The 19,102-nt window shown below is 38.8% G+C and overlaps 1 protein-coding gene and 1 pseudogene across 10 annotated transcripts in view; one reads left to right on the top strand and one right to left on the bottom strand.

The window, feature by feature from the left end:
* LOC100624806 (uncharacterized) overlaps positions 1–18,475 on the bottom strand; it is a 77,304-nt gene extending 58,829 nt beyond the window's left edge. For all 10 annotated transcript variants that reach the window (XR_014837650.1, XR_014837651.1, XR_014837649.1 and 7 more), the window contains exon 1: positions 18,290–18,475. Coding sequence is in view for 2 of the 10 variants with exons in the window: in XM_021083883.2 (XP_020939542.1) it covers positions 18,290–18,292 (3 nt within the window). In the remaining 8 variants the exon portion in view is untranslated. The remainder of the gene's footprint in view (positions 1–18,289) is intronic.
* On the top strand, positions 9,361–10,236 carry LOC106507290 (polyadenylate-binding protein 2 pseudogene; annotated as a pseudogene).
* Positions 18,476–19,102: the final 627 nt, after the last annotated feature.

The following is a 19,102-nucleotide window of genomic DNA, read 5'->3' as shown; positions in this document are numbered from 1 at the left end:
GTTAATAAAAGCAAAGAAATAATAAAGATCATAGTAGAAATAAATGAAATAGACCAAAAGGATAATAGAAAAATCAGTGAAACTAAGAGCTTTTAAAATATAATGTCAATAAAACTTAAAAGTCTTTAGCTACACTGATGAAAAAAAAAAGAGAAGGCCCCAATTAAAAAATGAGAGATGCTACAAGTACTACAGAAACACAAAATATCACGAGACTACTATGAACAACAATACTCCAAAATTTTTCACAACATAGAAGAAATTCCTAGAAACATACTATCTACCAAGACTGAATCATGAAGAAAAAGAAAATCTGAACAGACCAGGTACTAGTAAGGTTATTCAATCAGTAATCTGAAACCTCCCATCAAAGACTAGCTAGCTTCACTGGTGAAGAGTAACAAATATTTTTTAAAAAATTAATGCCAATACTTTGCAAATTCTTCAAAAAAAATAGGACAGAACATTTCCTGAGAACTGATTTTACTGTGTCTCATAGATTTTGGATTGTTCTATCATCATTGTCATTTGTCTCTAAATATCTTCTGATTTCCTCTTTGATTTTTTTCCAATGATTGACTGGTTGTTCAGCAATATATTGTTTGACTTACAGGAGTTTGTGTTTCTTGCTGTTTTTTTTTTCTTGTAGTTGATTTCTAGCCTCATAGCATTGTGGTCAGAGAAAACACATGAAATAATTTCAACTTTTAAAAATTTACCATGGGAGTTCCCATCATGACACAGCAGAAACGAATCTGACTAGCATTCATGAGGACACAGGTTCAATTCCTGGCCTTGCTCAGTAGGTTAAGGATCCAGCACTGCCATAAGCTAGGGTGTAGGTCACAGACACGACTCATATCTGGCGTTGCTGTGGCTGTGCTGTAGGCAAGCAGCTACAGCTCCGATTCAACCCCTAGCCTAGGAACCTCCATATGCTGTGGATGCAGCCCTAAAAAAGAAAAAAAAAATTGTTTTAATTTACCATGGATTGATCTGTGGCCCCAGATGCGATCTATCCTGGAGAATGTTCCATGTGCACTTGAGAAGAATGTATTTTCTACTGCTTTGGAGTGGAAAATTCTATAGACATCAGTTAAGTCTATCTGGTCCAGGGTGTCATTTAAGGCCTGTGTTACCTTGCTGATTTTCTGTCTGGGTGATCTGTCCATTACTGTAAGTGGGGTGGTAAAATCCCCCACTATTGTTGTGTTACTGTTGATTTCTCCTTTTATGGCCGTTAGCAACTGCCTTATATATTGTGGTGCTCCTATATTGGGTGCATATACCTAGTACTAGATGTCCTCACTATAGCAATTAAGCAAGAAAATTAAATAAAAGGATCCAAATTGGAAAAGAAGAAGTAAAATTGTCAGTATTTGCAGGTAACGTTATACATAAAAGCCCTAAAGATGCCACCAAACTCCTGGAGCCAATAAATTAATTCAATAAAGCTGCAGGATACAATATCAATTATACAACAATAATGAAGTATCAGAAAGAGAAGAAAATAATCCTAATTAAAAGTTCAGGACTAACAAATACACACTACTATATGTAAAATACATAAACAACAAGGACACACTGTACAGTGCAGTGAACTATATTTATTATCTTATAACAACTTATAATGGGAAATAATCTAAAATACATTTGAATCACTGTGATGTACACCCGAAACTAACACAACATTGTCAACCAATTATACTTCAATTAAAAAACAAATTAGTAATTAGCAAATTAGAGCATATTCTGATTAGAACTAGAAATTCCACCATGAGAAAAAAGATACACATTTACTAGAGAGACTAAAATCCTGTAGTCTCTCAATATAAACTTAAATTTTACCTTCTATAAAAAAATAAGTAAAATTCTGTACTTCAATGACAAAACCATTTACAGCTGCATTAAGAAGAATAAAACACGGAATAAATTTAACCAAGGTGAAAAACCTGCATACTGAAATGTACAAGGCATAGAGGAAAGAAATTGAAAGGTATAATACTCTCATAAATTAGAATTAATATTGTTAAAATGTCTGTACCACCTAAAGCAATTTACAATTCAAATCAATCAATTCAATTCCTATCACAATTTCAATGGCATTTTTTCCACAGAAATAGAATAAACAACCCTAAAACTTATAGGGACCCACAAAGCCCCTGAATAGTCAAAGCAAACTTGAGAAAGAATAAATTGTTAGCATTGATTTCAAATGACATTACAAAACTAATCAAACAACATGCTTTTGGCATAAAACAGACACATAAATAAAGGGAACAGAATAGTCGGGGGGGGGGGGACATGCTTATGTGATCAATTAATTTCAGGTAGTGGAACCCAGAATATAAAGTAAGGGAAAAGAGACTCTCTTCATTAAATTGTGTGGGAAAACTGAACAATAGCATGCAAAAGAATGGAACTGGGGTGGTCAAGACAAGATGGCAGAGCAGAAGGACTGGAGCTCACCTCTTCTCACAAAAACACCAAAATAACAACTGAATGCTGAATAACCATCAACTGGAATAGGCTGGAAGCTACCAAAAAAGATATCCTACACCCAAAGACAAAGAAGAAGCCACAATAAGATGGTAGGAGGAGTGCTTTTGTGATATAAGCAATCCAATACCCCTGGGTGACCCACAAACTGGAAAATACCTATATCGAAGATGCTCTCTCCTACAGGAGCATTCCAAACCCCACATTAGGTTTCTCAGCCTGGGAGTCTGGAATTGGGAGAGGAGCCCCCAGAGCCATTTGGCACTGAGGACCAGCAGGGCTTGAGCATGGGTTTCCCTTACTTTATATTCTGGGTTCCCCCAGGATTGGAGGAAACAGACTTCATTCTTGGAGGGTGCACACAGGGTTTCATGTGCACTGGATCCCTGGTTAATGCAGGGACTCTGTAAGAATCTGGCCATACATACTTGTGGGTCTTGGAAGGTATCCTGGGAAAGCAGGGGGCTACTGTGGCTCACTGTATGGGCAGGACATTGGAGGCAGAGGTCCCAAGAATATTCATTGACATGAACTCCCCTGGAGGCTGTTATTTTGGAAAAATATAGCCCTACCCATCAGGGCTGAGAAACCCTAGGCCAAACAACAAACAAGGTGGGAACACAGCCCCACCCATCAGCAAATAAGCTGCCTAAAGTCCTCTTAGGCATACACCTGCCTCTAATCAAAACCAGAGACAAAGCCCCAACCACCAGCGAGATAAGACTCAGCTCTTCCTACCAGTGGGCAGGAACCAGTCCCTTCCATATGGAAGCCTGCCACAAGCCTCTGTATCAACTTCACCCACAAATGGGCAGACACCAGAAACAAGAGAGGCTACAACCCTATAGCCTGCGAAAAGGAGACCACACAAAAAACTGTAAAAAATGAAAAGGCAGAGAAATATGAGGCAGATGAGGGAACTAGACAAAACCCCAGAAAAACAGCTAAGTGAACTAGAGATAAGCTATCTCCATGAAAAAGACTTTAGAGTAATGATAGTAAAGATGATCCAAGATCTCAGGGGAAAAAAAACTGGAGGCAAAGATCTATAAATTACAAGAAATGTGAATAAAGAAATAGACGATTTAAAGATTAAACAAGGAGAGATGCAAAATACAATAGCTGAAATTAAAAGTTCACCAGAAGGAACAATTAGCAGAATACAGGAGGCAGAATGAATAAGTGAGGTGGAAGGCAGACTGACAGAAATCATTAACATGGGATTAATAAAAATGAATGAAAAGAAATGAGGACAGTCTAAGAGAACTCTGAGATAATGTTAAACACACCAACATCTGTGTTACAGGGGTGCCAGAAGGAGGAGAGAGAGACAAAGGGCCAGAGAAAATATCTGAAGAGTTATTAATAGCCAAAAACTTCCCTAACATAGGAAAGGAATCACTAACTCAAGTCCAGGAAGCAATAATGAATACCGTATAGAATAAACCCAAGAAAGAACACCCCAAGACAAATACTAATCTAGCTGACCAAAATTAAAGACAGAGAAAATACTGAAAGCAACTAGGGAAAAGCAACAAATTACATACAAGGGAACCCCAATAAGGTTTTCAGCAGGCCAGAAGGCAGTGGCATGATATACTTAAAACAATGAAAGGAAAAACCCTACAATCAAGCACACCCTACTTAGGAAGGCTCTCATTCAGATTTGAAAAAGAAATCAAAAGCTTTACAAATAAGCAAAGTTAGGAGAATTCAGCACCATTAAACCAGCTACACGACAAATACTAAAGGAACTTCCCTAAGTGTAAAAGAAAAGGCCACAACTAGAAACAAGAAAATTACAAAAGGGAAGGCTCACGAGGAAAAGCAAACATATAGTAAAGGTAGGGAATCATCCACACATAAACAGGATACCAAAACAAGCAATCATAAGTAAAGAGTATGAATGTGGGATTCTGGAAATGTATTTGCAATTAAGAGACCAGCAACTCAAAACAATCTTGTGTGTGGGTGTGAATGTGTAAGATATACATAAACACACACACACACCATATATCAAAACCTCATGGCAACCGCAAACAAAAAATCTACAATAGTTACATACACAAATAGGAAAAAGCAGTCCAAACACAATACTAAAGACAGTCATCAAATTACTAGAGAAAAGAACAAGGGATGAAAAAATACCAACAAAAACAAATGCAAAACAATTAACAAAATGGCAGTTAAAAACATACATATCGATGTAAACAGACTATGTACTCTACCCAAAAGACACAGACTGGCTTAATGGATACAAAAACAAGATCCATATGCTGTCTACAAGAGAGCCACTTCAGTTCCTGGGACACATACAAACAAAGTGAGAAGATGGAAGATATTCCATGAAAATGGAAATTAAAAGAAAGCTGGAGTAGCAATACTCAAGACAAAATAGTCCGTAAAATAAAGAATGTTACAAGAGACAAAGGACATTACATAATGATCAAAGGATCAATCCAAGAAGACAGAACACTTGTAAATATATAGGCACCCAACATAGGAGCACTTCAATATATAAAGCAACTGCTAACAGCCTTAAAAGGAGAAATCAACAATAATACAATGGTGGGGGACTTAAAACCCCACTTACAGCAATAGACAAATCATCCAGACAGAAAAATCAACAAAGAAATACAGGCCTTAAATGATTCACTAGACCAGATGGACTTAATAGATATTTATAGAATGTTCCATCCAAAAGCAGTAGAATACACATTCTCCTCAAGAGCACATGGAACATTTTCTAAGATAGATCAGATTTGGGGCCACAAATCAGGCCTTAATAAATTTAACAAAATTCAAATAATAGCAAGAATCTTTTCCAAGCAAGCTATAAGACTAGAAGTCAAGAAGACAAAAACTGCAAAAAAAAACACAAACACATGGAGACTAAAAAACATGCTACTAAACAACCAATGGATCATTGAAAAAAATCAAAGAGGAAATTAAAAAATACCTAGAGAAAAATGAAAAGACACAGCAGACCAAAATCTATCAGATGAAGGAAGCAAAAGCAGTTCTAAGAAGAAAGTTTATAGCAATACAAGCCTACCTTAAGAAACAAGAATAATCTCCAACAAGCTAATTTTACACCTAAAGCAACTAGAGAAAGAGGAACAAACAAAACCCAAGTTAGCAGAAGGAAAGCTCAGAGCAGAAACAAATGAGATAGAAACAAAGAAAATAGAAAAGATCAATGAAACTAAAAGCAGGTTCTTTGAAAAGATGAACAAAATTGATGAACCCTTAGCTACACTCACCAAGAAAAAAAGGGAAAAGGGTCAAATCAATAAAATTCAGAGATGAAAGAAGTTAAAACTGACACCACAGAAATACAAAGTAGTCATAAAAGACTACTACAATCAACTATATGCCAATAAAATGGACAACCTAGAAGAAATGGACAAATTCTTAGAAAAGTACAATATTCCAAGACTAAATCAGGAAGAAACTGAAAAGATGAATGGACCAATCACAAGTACTGAAATTGAAACTGTGATTTAAAAAATTCTAACAAACAAAAGCCTAGAACCTGATAGTTTCACAGGCAAATTTCATTAAACATTTAAAGAATAACACCTATCCTCTGAAACTCTTTTCAAAAAAAAACTGCAGAAGAAGGAACATTCCCAAGCTCATCCTATGAGGCCACCATCATCCTGATACCAAAATCAAGGACACCACAAAAAAAAAATTACAGGCCAATATCACTGATGAACACAGAGGCAAAAATCCTCAACAAAATAATAGCAAACCAAATACAACAATACACTGAAAGGATCATACACCATGATCAAGTGGTATTTATCCCAGGGATGCAAGGATTCTTCAATATCCACAAAACAATAAATGTGATACACCACACTAACAAATTGAAGAATAAAAACCATACGATCAGATGCAGAGAGAGCTTTTGACAAAACCCAATATCAATTTCTGATTTAAAAAAAAAAAAAAAACCTCCAGAAAGTGGACACAGAGGGAACCTACCTCATCATCATAAAAGCCATATATGACAAACCCATGGCTAACATCATTCTCAAAGGTGAAAAGCTTAAACAATTTCCACTAAGATCAGGAAAAAGACAAGGATGTCCACTCTCAACAATGTTATTAACACAGTTTTGGAAGTCTTCGCCATGGCAATCACAGAAGAAAAAGAAAAAGAATCCAAATTGGAAAAGAAAAAGTAAAACTGTCACTGTTTGCAGATTACATGATACTGTACATAGAAAATCCCAAAGATGCTTTCAAAAAATTATTAGGGCACATTTGTGAATTCAGTAAAGTTACAGGATACCAAATTAACACACAGAAATCAACTGCATTTCTATAAACTAAAAACAAAAGATCAGAGAGAGAAATTGGGGAAACAATCCCACCTACCATTGTATCAAAAAGAAGAGAATACCTAGGAATGAACCTACCCCAGGAGGCAAATGACCTGCACTCTGAAAAGTGTAAAATGCTGTTAAAAGAAACCAAAGATGACACCAATACATGGAAAGATATACCATGCTCTTGGATTGGAAGACCCATATTGCCAAAATGACTATATTATCCAAGGCAATATATAGATCCATTTCAATCCCTATCAAATTACCAATGCCCCTTTTTACAGAAGTAAAACAAAAAAAATTAAAATTTGTATGGAAACACAAAACACCCTGAATAGTCAAAGTAATCCTGAGAAAGAAAAATGGAGCTGGAGGAATCAGACTCCCTGATTTTACACTATACTACAAAGCTATAGTCACCAAAAGAGAATGGTACTAGCACAAAAACAGAAATATAGATCTAAGGATCACTATAGAAATCCCAGAAATAAACTTGTACACCTACGGACAACTCATCTACAACAAAAAAGATAAGAATATACAATGGATAAAACAAGTCTCTTCAATAAGCGGTGCTGGGAAAATTGGACAGTTACATGCAAAACAATGAAATTAGAACACTTTCTAACACCAGACACACAAAAACAAACTCAAAATGGATTAAAGACCTAAAGGAAGACTGGATACTGTAAAACTCTCAGAGGAAAACATAGGCTGACATATATCACAGCAGTATCTTCTCAGATCCACCTCCTAGTACAAAAATAAATAAATAAATAGGTCCTAATTATACTTAAAAGCTTTTACAAAGCAAAGGAAACCCTAAGAAAACTGAAGACAACCCACAGAATGGAGAAAATATTTCCAAATGAAGCAACTGACAGAGATTAATCTCCGAAATATATAAACACCTGCAGTTCAAAATAAAAAAAAAAAACATCAAAAAATGGGCAAAAGCTCTATATAGACATTTTCCCAAAGAATACAGATGGCCAAAAAACACATGAGAAGATATTCAACGTAGCTAATTATTAGAGAAATGCAAATCAAAACTACTATGAGGTACCACCTTACAGCAGCCAGAATGACCATCATCAAAGTCTATAGACAAAAAATGCTGGAGAGGGTGTGGAGAAAAGGGAACCCTATTACACTGTTGGTGGGAATGTAAATTGGTGCAACCACTGTGGAAAACAGTATGCAGCTTCCTCAGAAAACAAAATTTAGAACTACCATATCATCCAACCATCCCACTCCTGGGGCATCTATCCAAGAAAACCATAATTTGAAAAGATACACACACCACAGTGTTCACTGCAGCAGTATTTACAATAGCTAAGACATGGAAGCAACTTTGATGTCTATCAATGGAGGGATAGATAAAAGAGATGTGATATATGTATATGTACACACATACACAATGGAATATTACCCATCCATAAAAAGAATGAAATAATGACATTAACCGCAATAAGAATGGACCTAGAGATTATGATACGAGAGAAATAAATGAGAAAAAACATAGGACATCACTTATCTGTGGACTCTAAAAAAAGGATAGAAATTTGCAGAACAGAAATAATCTCACAGACATTGAAAACAAACTTATGGTTACCAAAGGGGAGGGGTGGGGTGGAGGGATGGATTGGGGGTTTGGGATTGGCATATGCACACTGAGGTATATGGAACTGGATGGAGAGCTGGGGAGAAATCTACCCAATATTCTGTGATGATCTATATGGGAAAATAATCTGAAAAAGAATGGATGTGTATATATGTATAACTGAATCACTATGCTGTACAGCAGAAATTCTCACAACACTGCAAATCAACCATGCTCTATAAAACTTTAAAAATAAATTCGCAAAATGTCCAAAAAACAAAAAACCCTCAAAAGAATGAAACTGGACCACTATTTTCTACCACACACAAAAATCAATTCAAAATGGATTAAGACATGAACATAAGACCTGATTCCATAAGAATCCTAGAAGAAAACAGACAGCAAACTCAATCTTGGAGATGATTTTCTTTTTTGGTTTTGACACCCAAACCAAAGGCAACAAAAGCAAGAGTGAACAAAAGGTACTACATCAAACCAAAAAGCTGCTGCACTGCAAAGGAAATTATCAACGAAATGAAAAGATAACCTACTGAGTGGGAGAAAATATGTACAATCATATATCTGATAAGGAATAACTATATATATCAAATATATCAGGGAGTTCCCGTTGTTGTACAGTGGTTAATGAACCCAACTAGGAATCATGAGGTTGAGGCTTTGATCCCTGGCCTTGCTCAGTGGGTTAAGGATCCAGCATTGCCGTGGGCTGTGGTGTAGGTGGCAGACACGGCTGGGATCCTGCGTTGCTGAGACTGTGTTGTAGGCCAGTGGCTACAGCTCCGATTCGACCCCTAGCCTGGGAACCTCCATATGCCGTGGAAGCGGCCCTAGAAAAGGCAAAAAGACAAAAAAAAAAAGAATAGAAAAAAGAAATATATAAAGAACTCATACAGGGCAATGGCAGCTGTGGCAGCAGCAGCAGGGGCTGAGGGCAGTCCAGGCTTGGGGCGGATGGCAGCACTGTCTTGTGCCCGGGCCTGTGGGGAGGCCGGGAGTGGGGGATGCAGGGGACTGCGTGAACAGTTTGCAGTCTGAGGAGCTGCTGCTGGAGCCCAAGCCAGAGCCTGAGCCTGAAGAGGAGCTGCCCCAGCCCCCCGCCCCCCATGCCACAGCTCTGGGCTCTGGGCCTGGCTTGGGAGCCCCGAGCCACCAGGAGGAGGAGGAGCCGGGAATGGTGGAGGGTGGCCTGGGAGATGGCGCCATTAAGGACCCGGAGATGGAAGCCATCAAAGTTGGGGAGATGGAGAAAGAAGCTGAGAAGCTAAGGGAGCTACAGAATGAAGTAAAGTAGCAGATGAATATGAATCCACCTCCCCGCAATACTGGCCCAGGTATCGTGTCCACTGAGAAGACGGAAGCTGACACCCGCTCTATCTATGTTGGCAATGTGGACTCTGGTGCAACAGCAGAAGAGCTGGAAGCACACTTTCATGGCTGTGGTTCAGTCAACCACAATACTATACTTTGTGACAAATTTAGTGGCCATCCCAAAGGGTTTGCATATATAGAGTTCTCAGAAAAAGGGTCGGTGAGGACTTCCCTGGCCTTACACGAGTCCCTATTTAGAGGAAGACAAATCAAGGTGATCCCAAAAGGAACAAACAGACTGGGCATCAGCACGACAGACCAGGGTTTTCCACGAGCTTGATACCATGCCCAGACCACCAACTATGACAGTTCCTGCTCTCGAATCTACAGTGGTTTTAACTGCAGGCCAAGGGTCACGTCTACAGGGGCTGAGCTAGAGTGACATCATGGTATTCCCCTGACTAAAAAATAATAATAATAATAATGTGTATTAGGAGGAGAGAGAGGAAGAAAAGAGAATGGGGGGGGGATGAATTAGAAAAAAAAACCAAAACAGAAACCAGAAGATGACCTTAATGGAAAAAAATATTAAAAAAAAAAAAAAGATATACTGCAGAAAGGGGGAAAATCCCATAACTGCTGAGGAGGGACCTTCTTTGGGGAGCAGGGGAAGGCCCGGGGAGTGGGACAGGGGGCTGCTCCTGCACTCTGGGGATTCACCATGGACACATCTCAACTCTGCAAGATGCTGTTTCCCTGACTGCTTTCACCCTTGGGGGGCTGTTCAAGGGTAGGTGGGCATGGGTGGTAGGAGAGATATTTTTACCCAGGGCTCTGGAAGGACACCAAGCTGCTCTACTTGTAACTGTTATCTTCCCTCCATCTTCTCCCTAACATGGATGGACCTTAGGGTGTTATGCTAAATAAAATAAGTTAGAAAAACAAATACCATATGATCTCACCTATATATGGAATCTAAAACAAAGAAAACCCCAAGTTAAGAGATATGGAGAACAGATTGGTGGTTGCCAGGGGTGGGAGTTAAGCGGGGGGGGGGGGAGTATTGAGAGATGGGAGAAGTAAGTGAAGAAAGTAAAAAATTACAAACTTTAAGTTATAAAATATATCAAGGTATATAATACACAGCATTGTGACTGCAGTTAAGAATACTGAATACTGTATTGCATACTGGCAGGTTACCAAGAGAAATCTCAAAAACTTTCATCACAAGAAAAAAACTGTAACCATGTGTGATAATGTTAGTCTAGTTCACTAAACTTATTGTAGTATTTCACAATATATATGAATATCGAATCATTACACTATACACTTTAGAGTAATAATACCTCAATAGAAATAAGTAAAATAAAATGACCAAAATATATAAATAATTAGGGAAGACATCAAAATTGCAGGAATATAGACTATTAAAACTGAAAGCTGGTGCTTTGAAGTAATCAGTAAAATTGATAAAGGTCTAGTCAAGATAACTGAGAAAGGAGGGAAGAATGAAATTACTAATATCAAGATTGAAAAGGAGTTCTCTTATGGGACATCAGGTTAAAGACCCAACATTGTCACTGCAATGGCTCAGGTTTGATCCCTGGCCTGGTAACTTCCATATGCCATGGGTGTGGCCCTCCAAAAAAGAATGAAAAGAGCATACTATGAAATAGCATTTGATAGAATCTAACATCCATTTATAATAACAGACTAGGAATAGAGGGGAACTCCTGCTCTTGAGAAAGAATATCTTCATGAAACTTGTACTCAGCATTGTACTTAATGGTGAGAAACTAGATATTTTCTTATAAGAAAAAAGGTAAGGAAATCTCCTCTCACCGTTCCTATTCAACATTGTACTGGAAGACTTAGCTAATGCAATAAAGGAAGAAAGGAAACAAAATGTATGTATGCTTATATATATATATATATATATATATATATATATATATATATATAAAAGCAAGAAATAAAACTGTCTTTGTTGCATATAACACAATTTTCTATGTAAAACATCTGAAAGAATATGAAACACCAGAAATCACTCTAGGAATTAATAAGACAGTATAGAAAGACTGAATACAGAAGTCATCTGCTTTTTTATAGACCCACAGAAATATAGCCAACTGATCTTGGACAAAGGACTATTAGGCAATCCAATAGAGAGAAAAAAAGTCTTTTCAACAGTGCTGGTAATAGTGGATATCCACGTGCAAAAACAAACAAATGAATCTAGACACACACGTTACACAAAACTTAACTTAAATAGATCACAGCTCTAAATGTAAAATGCAAAAGTAAAAACTCCTAGAAGACAACATAGGAGAAAATCAAGGTGACCTTTTGTTTACTGACAAATTTTAAGATACAGCACCAAAAACAAGATCCAAGAAAGAAAAAAATAAGCTTCACTTCATTAAAATGAAAAGTCCTCTGTTCTACAAAAGACATTTAGTAAAAGAATGTAAAGATAGTCACAGAGTAGAAGAAAATATCTGTAGAACTCTTTAATCTCACAAATGACCGGCATCCAACGTGTCCAAAGGTCTCTTCTTAAAACAGTTAGACAAACAATTCAATTAAAAAAATGGGCAGAAGAGTTGAACACACAAGAAAATATAGATGTTAAATAAACATATGAAAAGCTCAACATCAAATACCGTTAGTAATTTGCAAATAAAACAAAAACATCACTAGACACTACAATGAGTAAAATTCAAAACACTCATAACACCAAATATTAATGAAAATGTAAAGTGACAGGAATCCTTATTCATTGGTGGCAAAAATGGAAAATGGTATGCCAGCTTTGGAAGACAGTGTCTTATACAACTAAACATACCCTTTCCATAGAATCTGGGTTCCAGATATACTCTTTGGTATTTACTGAAATGAGTCGAAAACTTGTCTTCACACAGAAATATGAAAATGAATGTTTATAGATATTTTATGCATAACTGCCTAGACTTATAGTTAAAGATATCTTTCAATATTAGAAGAGCAGAAATGAATAAACAACCTGTGGTATAGCCATGATGAAATATTGTTCAGTGATGATAAAAACATGAACTATGAAGCCATGAACAGACAAGGAAGAAACTGCTATATAATGGTTTGTTACAATTTCAAATTTACATTATTTATGGCTTAAGTGAAACTGTTTTGATCCACTGGTTTATGGCTCATGTAAAGTATTCTGGTCTAAAAGTGAATTTGTTTACTTTGCATAGGCCATGTCAGGATGGCATCAAATTTGCTCTATCAATATGAATATATGGAGGAGTGACAATCACATGATAGACATTTAAGCTTTAAATGCCAAGAATTTGTGAGGTTTGGTCTGGGCAAGGCTATTCTTTGCCAATCTGAACAACTCTCAGAAGATCATGAGACACTTGTTCTTGCTTGTGGCCAATTTACTCTCGGTGAGCAGTGGTGCTGAACCAAGCAGCAGTCTCGGAGAAAAAAAGGGACATTCATTTCTGCCTTGGTGAGCCTACTCCTCACAGGCAGTGGTACAGGCCATGTAATGATCCCTGGAATAACCACCTTTCAAGCAGCCTAGCTTGCCTGCTGACACTGGTGCCTTTGCCCAGCAGCTACATGCCCCCATCAGGGAGGGACCTAAGCTGGCATCTGATACCCAGCTTTTCACTGGAAGGACCAACTCTACCAAGAACCAATTCATATAAAGATAAAACAATTAAATTTGAACTTTCTTTCTCTCATCTTCCCATTGGGTGGAACAGTAGTATAATTAATCTACTACTGGTTTGGGTTATGTTATTTCTTTACTGGCTTATTTAGAGACATTATCCTCTTTGCTGCTGGCTTATGAAACATTATTAAAAATTATGATTCCTGCAGTGAAACTACTGGCAGAGACAATCTCAGTCTCTGAACATAATTTGCCTAAAAAAACAGGAAACTTAAAAGGCATATTTATTGCTAAGTGGAACAAGACACTCTGACCAAACTGCATACTGTATGATTCCAAGTATATGACATTCTGGGAGAGAGAAAAAACTATGAGCCAGTAAAAAAAAGATCTTTGTGGAGGATTTGGAGCTTTGAGGAAGGGGTGAATGGATAAGTGGAGCACAGGGTATTTTTAGGGAAATAAAACTATCCTATGTGATATAGAAACGATGCATAATGTCACTATACATTTGCCAGAACCTGTAGATTGTATAACACAGAATCAACTCTAATATAAACAGTAGACTTTAATGCATCTATATTGATAATCAATTATAACAAATATACCATAATATGAGATGCAAAAAAATAGTACAAAATAAGATGCAGAGGAGTCAAGTGGTAACTCTTATTTCCTGATCAATTTTTTCTGTAAACCTAGAATGTTCTTTAAAAACAAAACAAAACAAAACAAAAAAAAAACCCTGGGAGTTCCCATCGTGGCGCAGTGGAAACGAATCCAACTAGTTACCATGAGGTTGAGGGTTCGATCCCTGGCATCTCTCTGTGGGTTAAAGATCTGGCATTGCCGTGAGCTGTGGTGTAGGTTGCAGACGAGGCTCAGATCTGGCGTTGCTGTGGCTGTGGCCTAGGCCAGCAGCTGTAGCTCCAATTAGACCCCTAGCCTGGGAACCTCCATATGCTGCAGGTGTGGCCCTAAAAAGACAGAAACAAAAACCAAAAAAAAAAAAAAACCCCTGAAATCTCATTGTTTCATACCTTCTGATTTTTTTTTAATCTAGTAGTTTTTAAATCCTTTTTTAATCTTTTGCAAGCATTATTTAAAATTAACAGGAGTTCCCATTGTGGTGTAACAAGATAGGCAGCAAGATATCTTGGGAGTGATATCTTGAACGATGCATGTTCAATCCCTGGCCTGGCACCATGGGTTAATAAGGATCCAGGGTTGCAGCAGCTGTGGCTTAGGACTATAGCTCAGATGTGATCCCTGGCCTGGGAACTCCATATGCCATGGGGCAGCCAAAAAAGAAAAAGAAAAAGGTAAAATTAACATATTTTACTATGTAAAAATACCATATTTTACTATTTGTCTTTAATTTTTCTATTCTAAATTTAATTTTATTGTTTTGTTTTGTTTTTTGTCTTTTTGCCATTTCTTGGGCCGCTCCTGTGGCATATGGAGGTTCCCAGGCTAGGGGTCGAATCGAAGCTGTAGCCACTGGCCTACACCAGAGCCACAGCAATGCGGGATCCGAGCCGCGTCTGCCACCTACACCGGAATTCACAGCAACGCCGGATCCTTAACCTGCTTAGCAAGGTCAGGGATCGAACCCGCAACCTCATGGTTCTTAGTCGGATTCGTTAACCACTGAGCCATGACGGGAACTCCTAAATTTAATTTTAAATTAATTTTAACTTTTCTACATAAGAAATCATTTTAAGATTTAATTATTTAAACACTAATGGGTATAAAACTGCAAACTATAATAATCAAACAAGGACCTACTGTATAGTTCAGGGAATTATACTCAATATTTCATAATAACCTCTAAGGGAAAAGAAACTGAAAAAGAACACACATATATATGTTAAACACTGAATCACTTTGCTGTACACCTGAAACTAACACAACAGTATAAATCAACTATACTTCAATTTAAAAAATTTTAAATAAAACTGCAGATCATAAAGAGTAAAAAATTTCAAATGTCTTTTTAGTGCGGCACCGTGGCATATGGAGGTTCCCAGGCTAGGGGTCTAATTGGAGCTGTAGCTGCTGGCCTACATCACGGCCAGGCAACACCAGATCCTTAACCCTCTGAGCGAGGCCAGGGATGGAACCTGCATCCTCATGGATACTAGTCAGATTTGTTTCCGATGAGCATGACGCGAACTCCAGAAGTTTTCATTTAATCCATGAAGAATTGTACTAGGATTTTCAAAGATTTCCCTAAGTCTAAGTTTTTCCCATATCAATTAAAATAGAAATTTAATAGCTTCTTCCACTCATCAATCCAAGTAGACATTTATTTGCCTTAATAACTGTACAGCCTTTTAAATATCAAAGTTCTCTAGGGACAAGAACATACAAAAATTGCTCTAAAAATGAAAAATGTGCCTGAGAACTTAAATACACTCATCTCATAGCTTAAGATTCTGTTGCCTAAAAGGAGCAAAAATTCTGTTTGGTTCCAGGAGTTTCTTGCCTTATACACATATTTTTCAATCAATTTATATTTTCAATGCCTAAGAAATCAAAAATCTTATACACTCAAAACTTCAAACTAAGGGAAACTACAGTTAAAGGACTGACATATTCAATAGATAAAGGCATCTAAATAAAAGAAACACAAATATTCAAATCAGCTCAGATAAGCAGCCTACCTGCCCACAGTTAAGAAGGAAAAGCTACATTTAGAAAGTTAAACACATTCCCAAGCTTGGGTTTAGAAAATCCAGGTTGAGATATAACCCCTAAAATGGGTCAGTCCCTGAGGAAATGGGGATAGGGGACACCTGAGAAGTCACCAGAAAGAACTCTCCTTACATTCTCACCAGAAGGAAACTTAGGGAGATTCAGTTTAACATCAGGTTCAAAATCCCAAATTCATAAACTCTTTGCCCAGGAGATAGAACTCCTGACCACTAACTTTCAATACACAAAATACATTCTGCATGCACCTTTGTCATGCATGAAAATTTCAAACATAACATGTAAATACATCTAGGCCAAAGAAAACGTTCATTGCTGGTTCCAAGAGGGCGTGAGGAGGGGCTTTAGTTTGGAGTCACCAGCCTCAGGCCTCTACTCCTCAGTCACAATATTCTGGATCAAAACAGATAATTTAAATGCCATGAAGCCAGTTTGAAGAATCTAGCAAAATCACTCAACCCAGTGTTTATATGTAAAGAAGAAAGAAACCTGTAAGACAATTTGTTCATTAAGAAGACCCCCAGGGAGTTCCTGTAGTGGCACAGTGGAAATGAATCCGACTAGGAACCATGAGGTTGCGGGTTCGATCCCTGGCCTCACTCAGTGGGTTAAGGATCCGGCGTTGCCATGAGCTGTTGTATAGGTGAAGGGCGAGGCAGAGATCTGGCGTTGCTGTGGCTGTGGCTGGCAGCTGTAGCTCCAATTAGACCCCTAGCCTGGGAACTTCCACATGCTGTGGGTGTGGCCCTAAAAAGCAAAAAAAAATCCCCAAGAGTTCCCATTGTGGCTCAGCTGTAACGAACCTGACTAGTATCCATGAGAATTCAGGTTCAATCCCTGGCCTCACTCAGTGGGTTAAGGATCCAGCATTGTCTTGAGCTGTGGTGTAGGTCATAGACATGGCTCGGATCCCATATTGCCGAGGCTGTGGTGTAGGCCAGCAGCTGCAGCTCCAATTCGACCCCTAGCTGGGGAACTTCCATATGCCACGGGTGCGGCCCTAAAAAGACCAAAAAAAAAAGGAAACCCCCAAATATCTAGTCCTCTCAGAAAATGAAGATGTCAGGTAATTATTATTTCCCCCCAAAAAAAGAAACTGATTTGAAAACAAGTAATAATATTAACACTTCCAGATATTGCAAGTCTAAGTCCTGATACGCCAATTTAAAAGAACAGATCAAAAGAACAGACCTTGGAATATAACTACATCCATTCAGGGTAAGAAAAAGGGAGACAAAAATTTTAACAAATAGAATGTAATAATGAAATAGTTTTTCTGAAATTCACTTTTCATGCCTTTTTGTAAAAACTTTATACTGTCTTCTCAGGTCTGCTGAATAAATAACATTTAAATTTATTGAAAAACTAAGTCTCAATCTCAAGTCAATAAATCTTTTCAAAGAAACTGGGGCAGGGGGAGGGGGTATCAGGCAGTGCTAAAAAGACAGATCACCCAGGAAAGTTTCTCAAGAGTACCCAAAGGTCTTCCCATGGGATGCCTGTGACCAAGAAAGATTCTGACAGGAGAGACACAAGGATTCCGTATAACATATTCCAGGTAGTTATTCTTTGCTTTCCTCCCATGTACAACAGCCATACAAATAAGTCTTTAAAAAGAATCATCTATGGCTCTTGTGGATAAATGATAAGCAATTAAAATACTGCGTCAATTTGAAATGCACCATGGAAGAAAATAGTTAATAATAATAATACTATAAACTGGAGAGTGGGTAATGTGGGAAAGACAATTTAGGGCTGTATTGCCCGCCCCAGGAAGAGCTACGCTGGGAAGACAAGGTAGTGGATTTGAGACCCTGCCCCTCAAACATTTTAAAAAGAATAAAATGACTCCTCTAGAGAGAAAGGGGGAACCAGACACGCCACCGGTCCTCCCACACACGAACCCCCAGAGTCAGAATTGCCCTGTGACCCTTCCCATGGTCATCGCACAGTCTTGGGAGACAGAGGTTAGTAGTGAGGGGACAGGTGACCAACGGGCTCCCAGCTGCCAACCCAGCCCCCAGGCTGCGTGCCGCGCCACCAGTGGGCTCTCGTCCGCAGACTCCGGAGTTGGCTGCAAGAGGCCAGGTTCCATCAGCTCCACAGCCTCCATCTCCCAACACCCGGACTTCTCACACTCACCATTTTTTGGTTCCTGGGGTTTCAGGAGGTTCACTCTACAACTGCTGCGGCAAGTGCAGGTCACAGCAACAGAGAACGTGGCTTAGCCATCTGGCCTTTAAGGTCAGCAAGAGGTAATGCGGCCGCAGGAAAACAAGCGGCACAGAGAACGAGGTCCGTGGTCTGCGCCATCATCCGAGCAACGCTGCCACGTAAAATTGGCGACTCCCCTGATTGGACAGTTCACAGAGCCCCGCCCTCCCGCGCCTGAGTGATGGCAAGCCCAGAGGTCGCGTCTTGGAACCAAGCTCGTCGCTGCAGCGGCCCGAAATGTTCTCGCTCCATGGACACTGCATCAAACCCTATGGCTGCAAGGCCCTCACGGAACTGTGACCCTTTTTACTCACACACACGGACACGTAAAAAGTGACCTCATCATAGGTAAAATTGAGTCTGACTCCACTTAGATCTTTGACGGTTTCCAGTGGGAGACCATACATTCCTCCTTATTCCCACTCATTTGGTACTTTTCTTTTTTTGTCTTTTCGGCTTTTCTAGGGCCGCACTCGCGGCATATGGAGGTTCCCAGGCTAGGGGCCTAATCGGAGCTGTAGCTGCCGGCCTATGCCACAGCCACAGCAACGTGGGATCTGGGCTGCGTCTGCAACCTACACCACTGCTCACGGCAAGCCCGGATCCTTATCCCACTGAGCAAGGCTAGGGATTGAACCCTCAACCTCATGGTTCCTAGTTGGATTCGTCAACCACTGCGCTACAATGAGAACTCCTCATTTGATACTTTAAAAAGTCCCCAGGTCTCAGGGGCACTTGGCT

The sequence above is a fragment of the Sus scrofa genome, chromosome 2 (genome assembly GCF_054392235.1).
Source record: "Sus scrofa isolate SSC_HxYL_T2T_F1_AM1 chromosome 2, Sscrofa_HxYL_maternal_Yorkshire_Landrace_v2.0, whole genome shotgun sequence".
NCBI classification, from domain to species: Eukaryota; Metazoa; Chordata; class Mammalia; order Artiodactyla; family Suidae; genus Sus; species Sus scrofa.
Note: the sequence above shows the minus strand (reverse complement) of the source record. Positions and strands in the feature narration are given on the sequence as shown.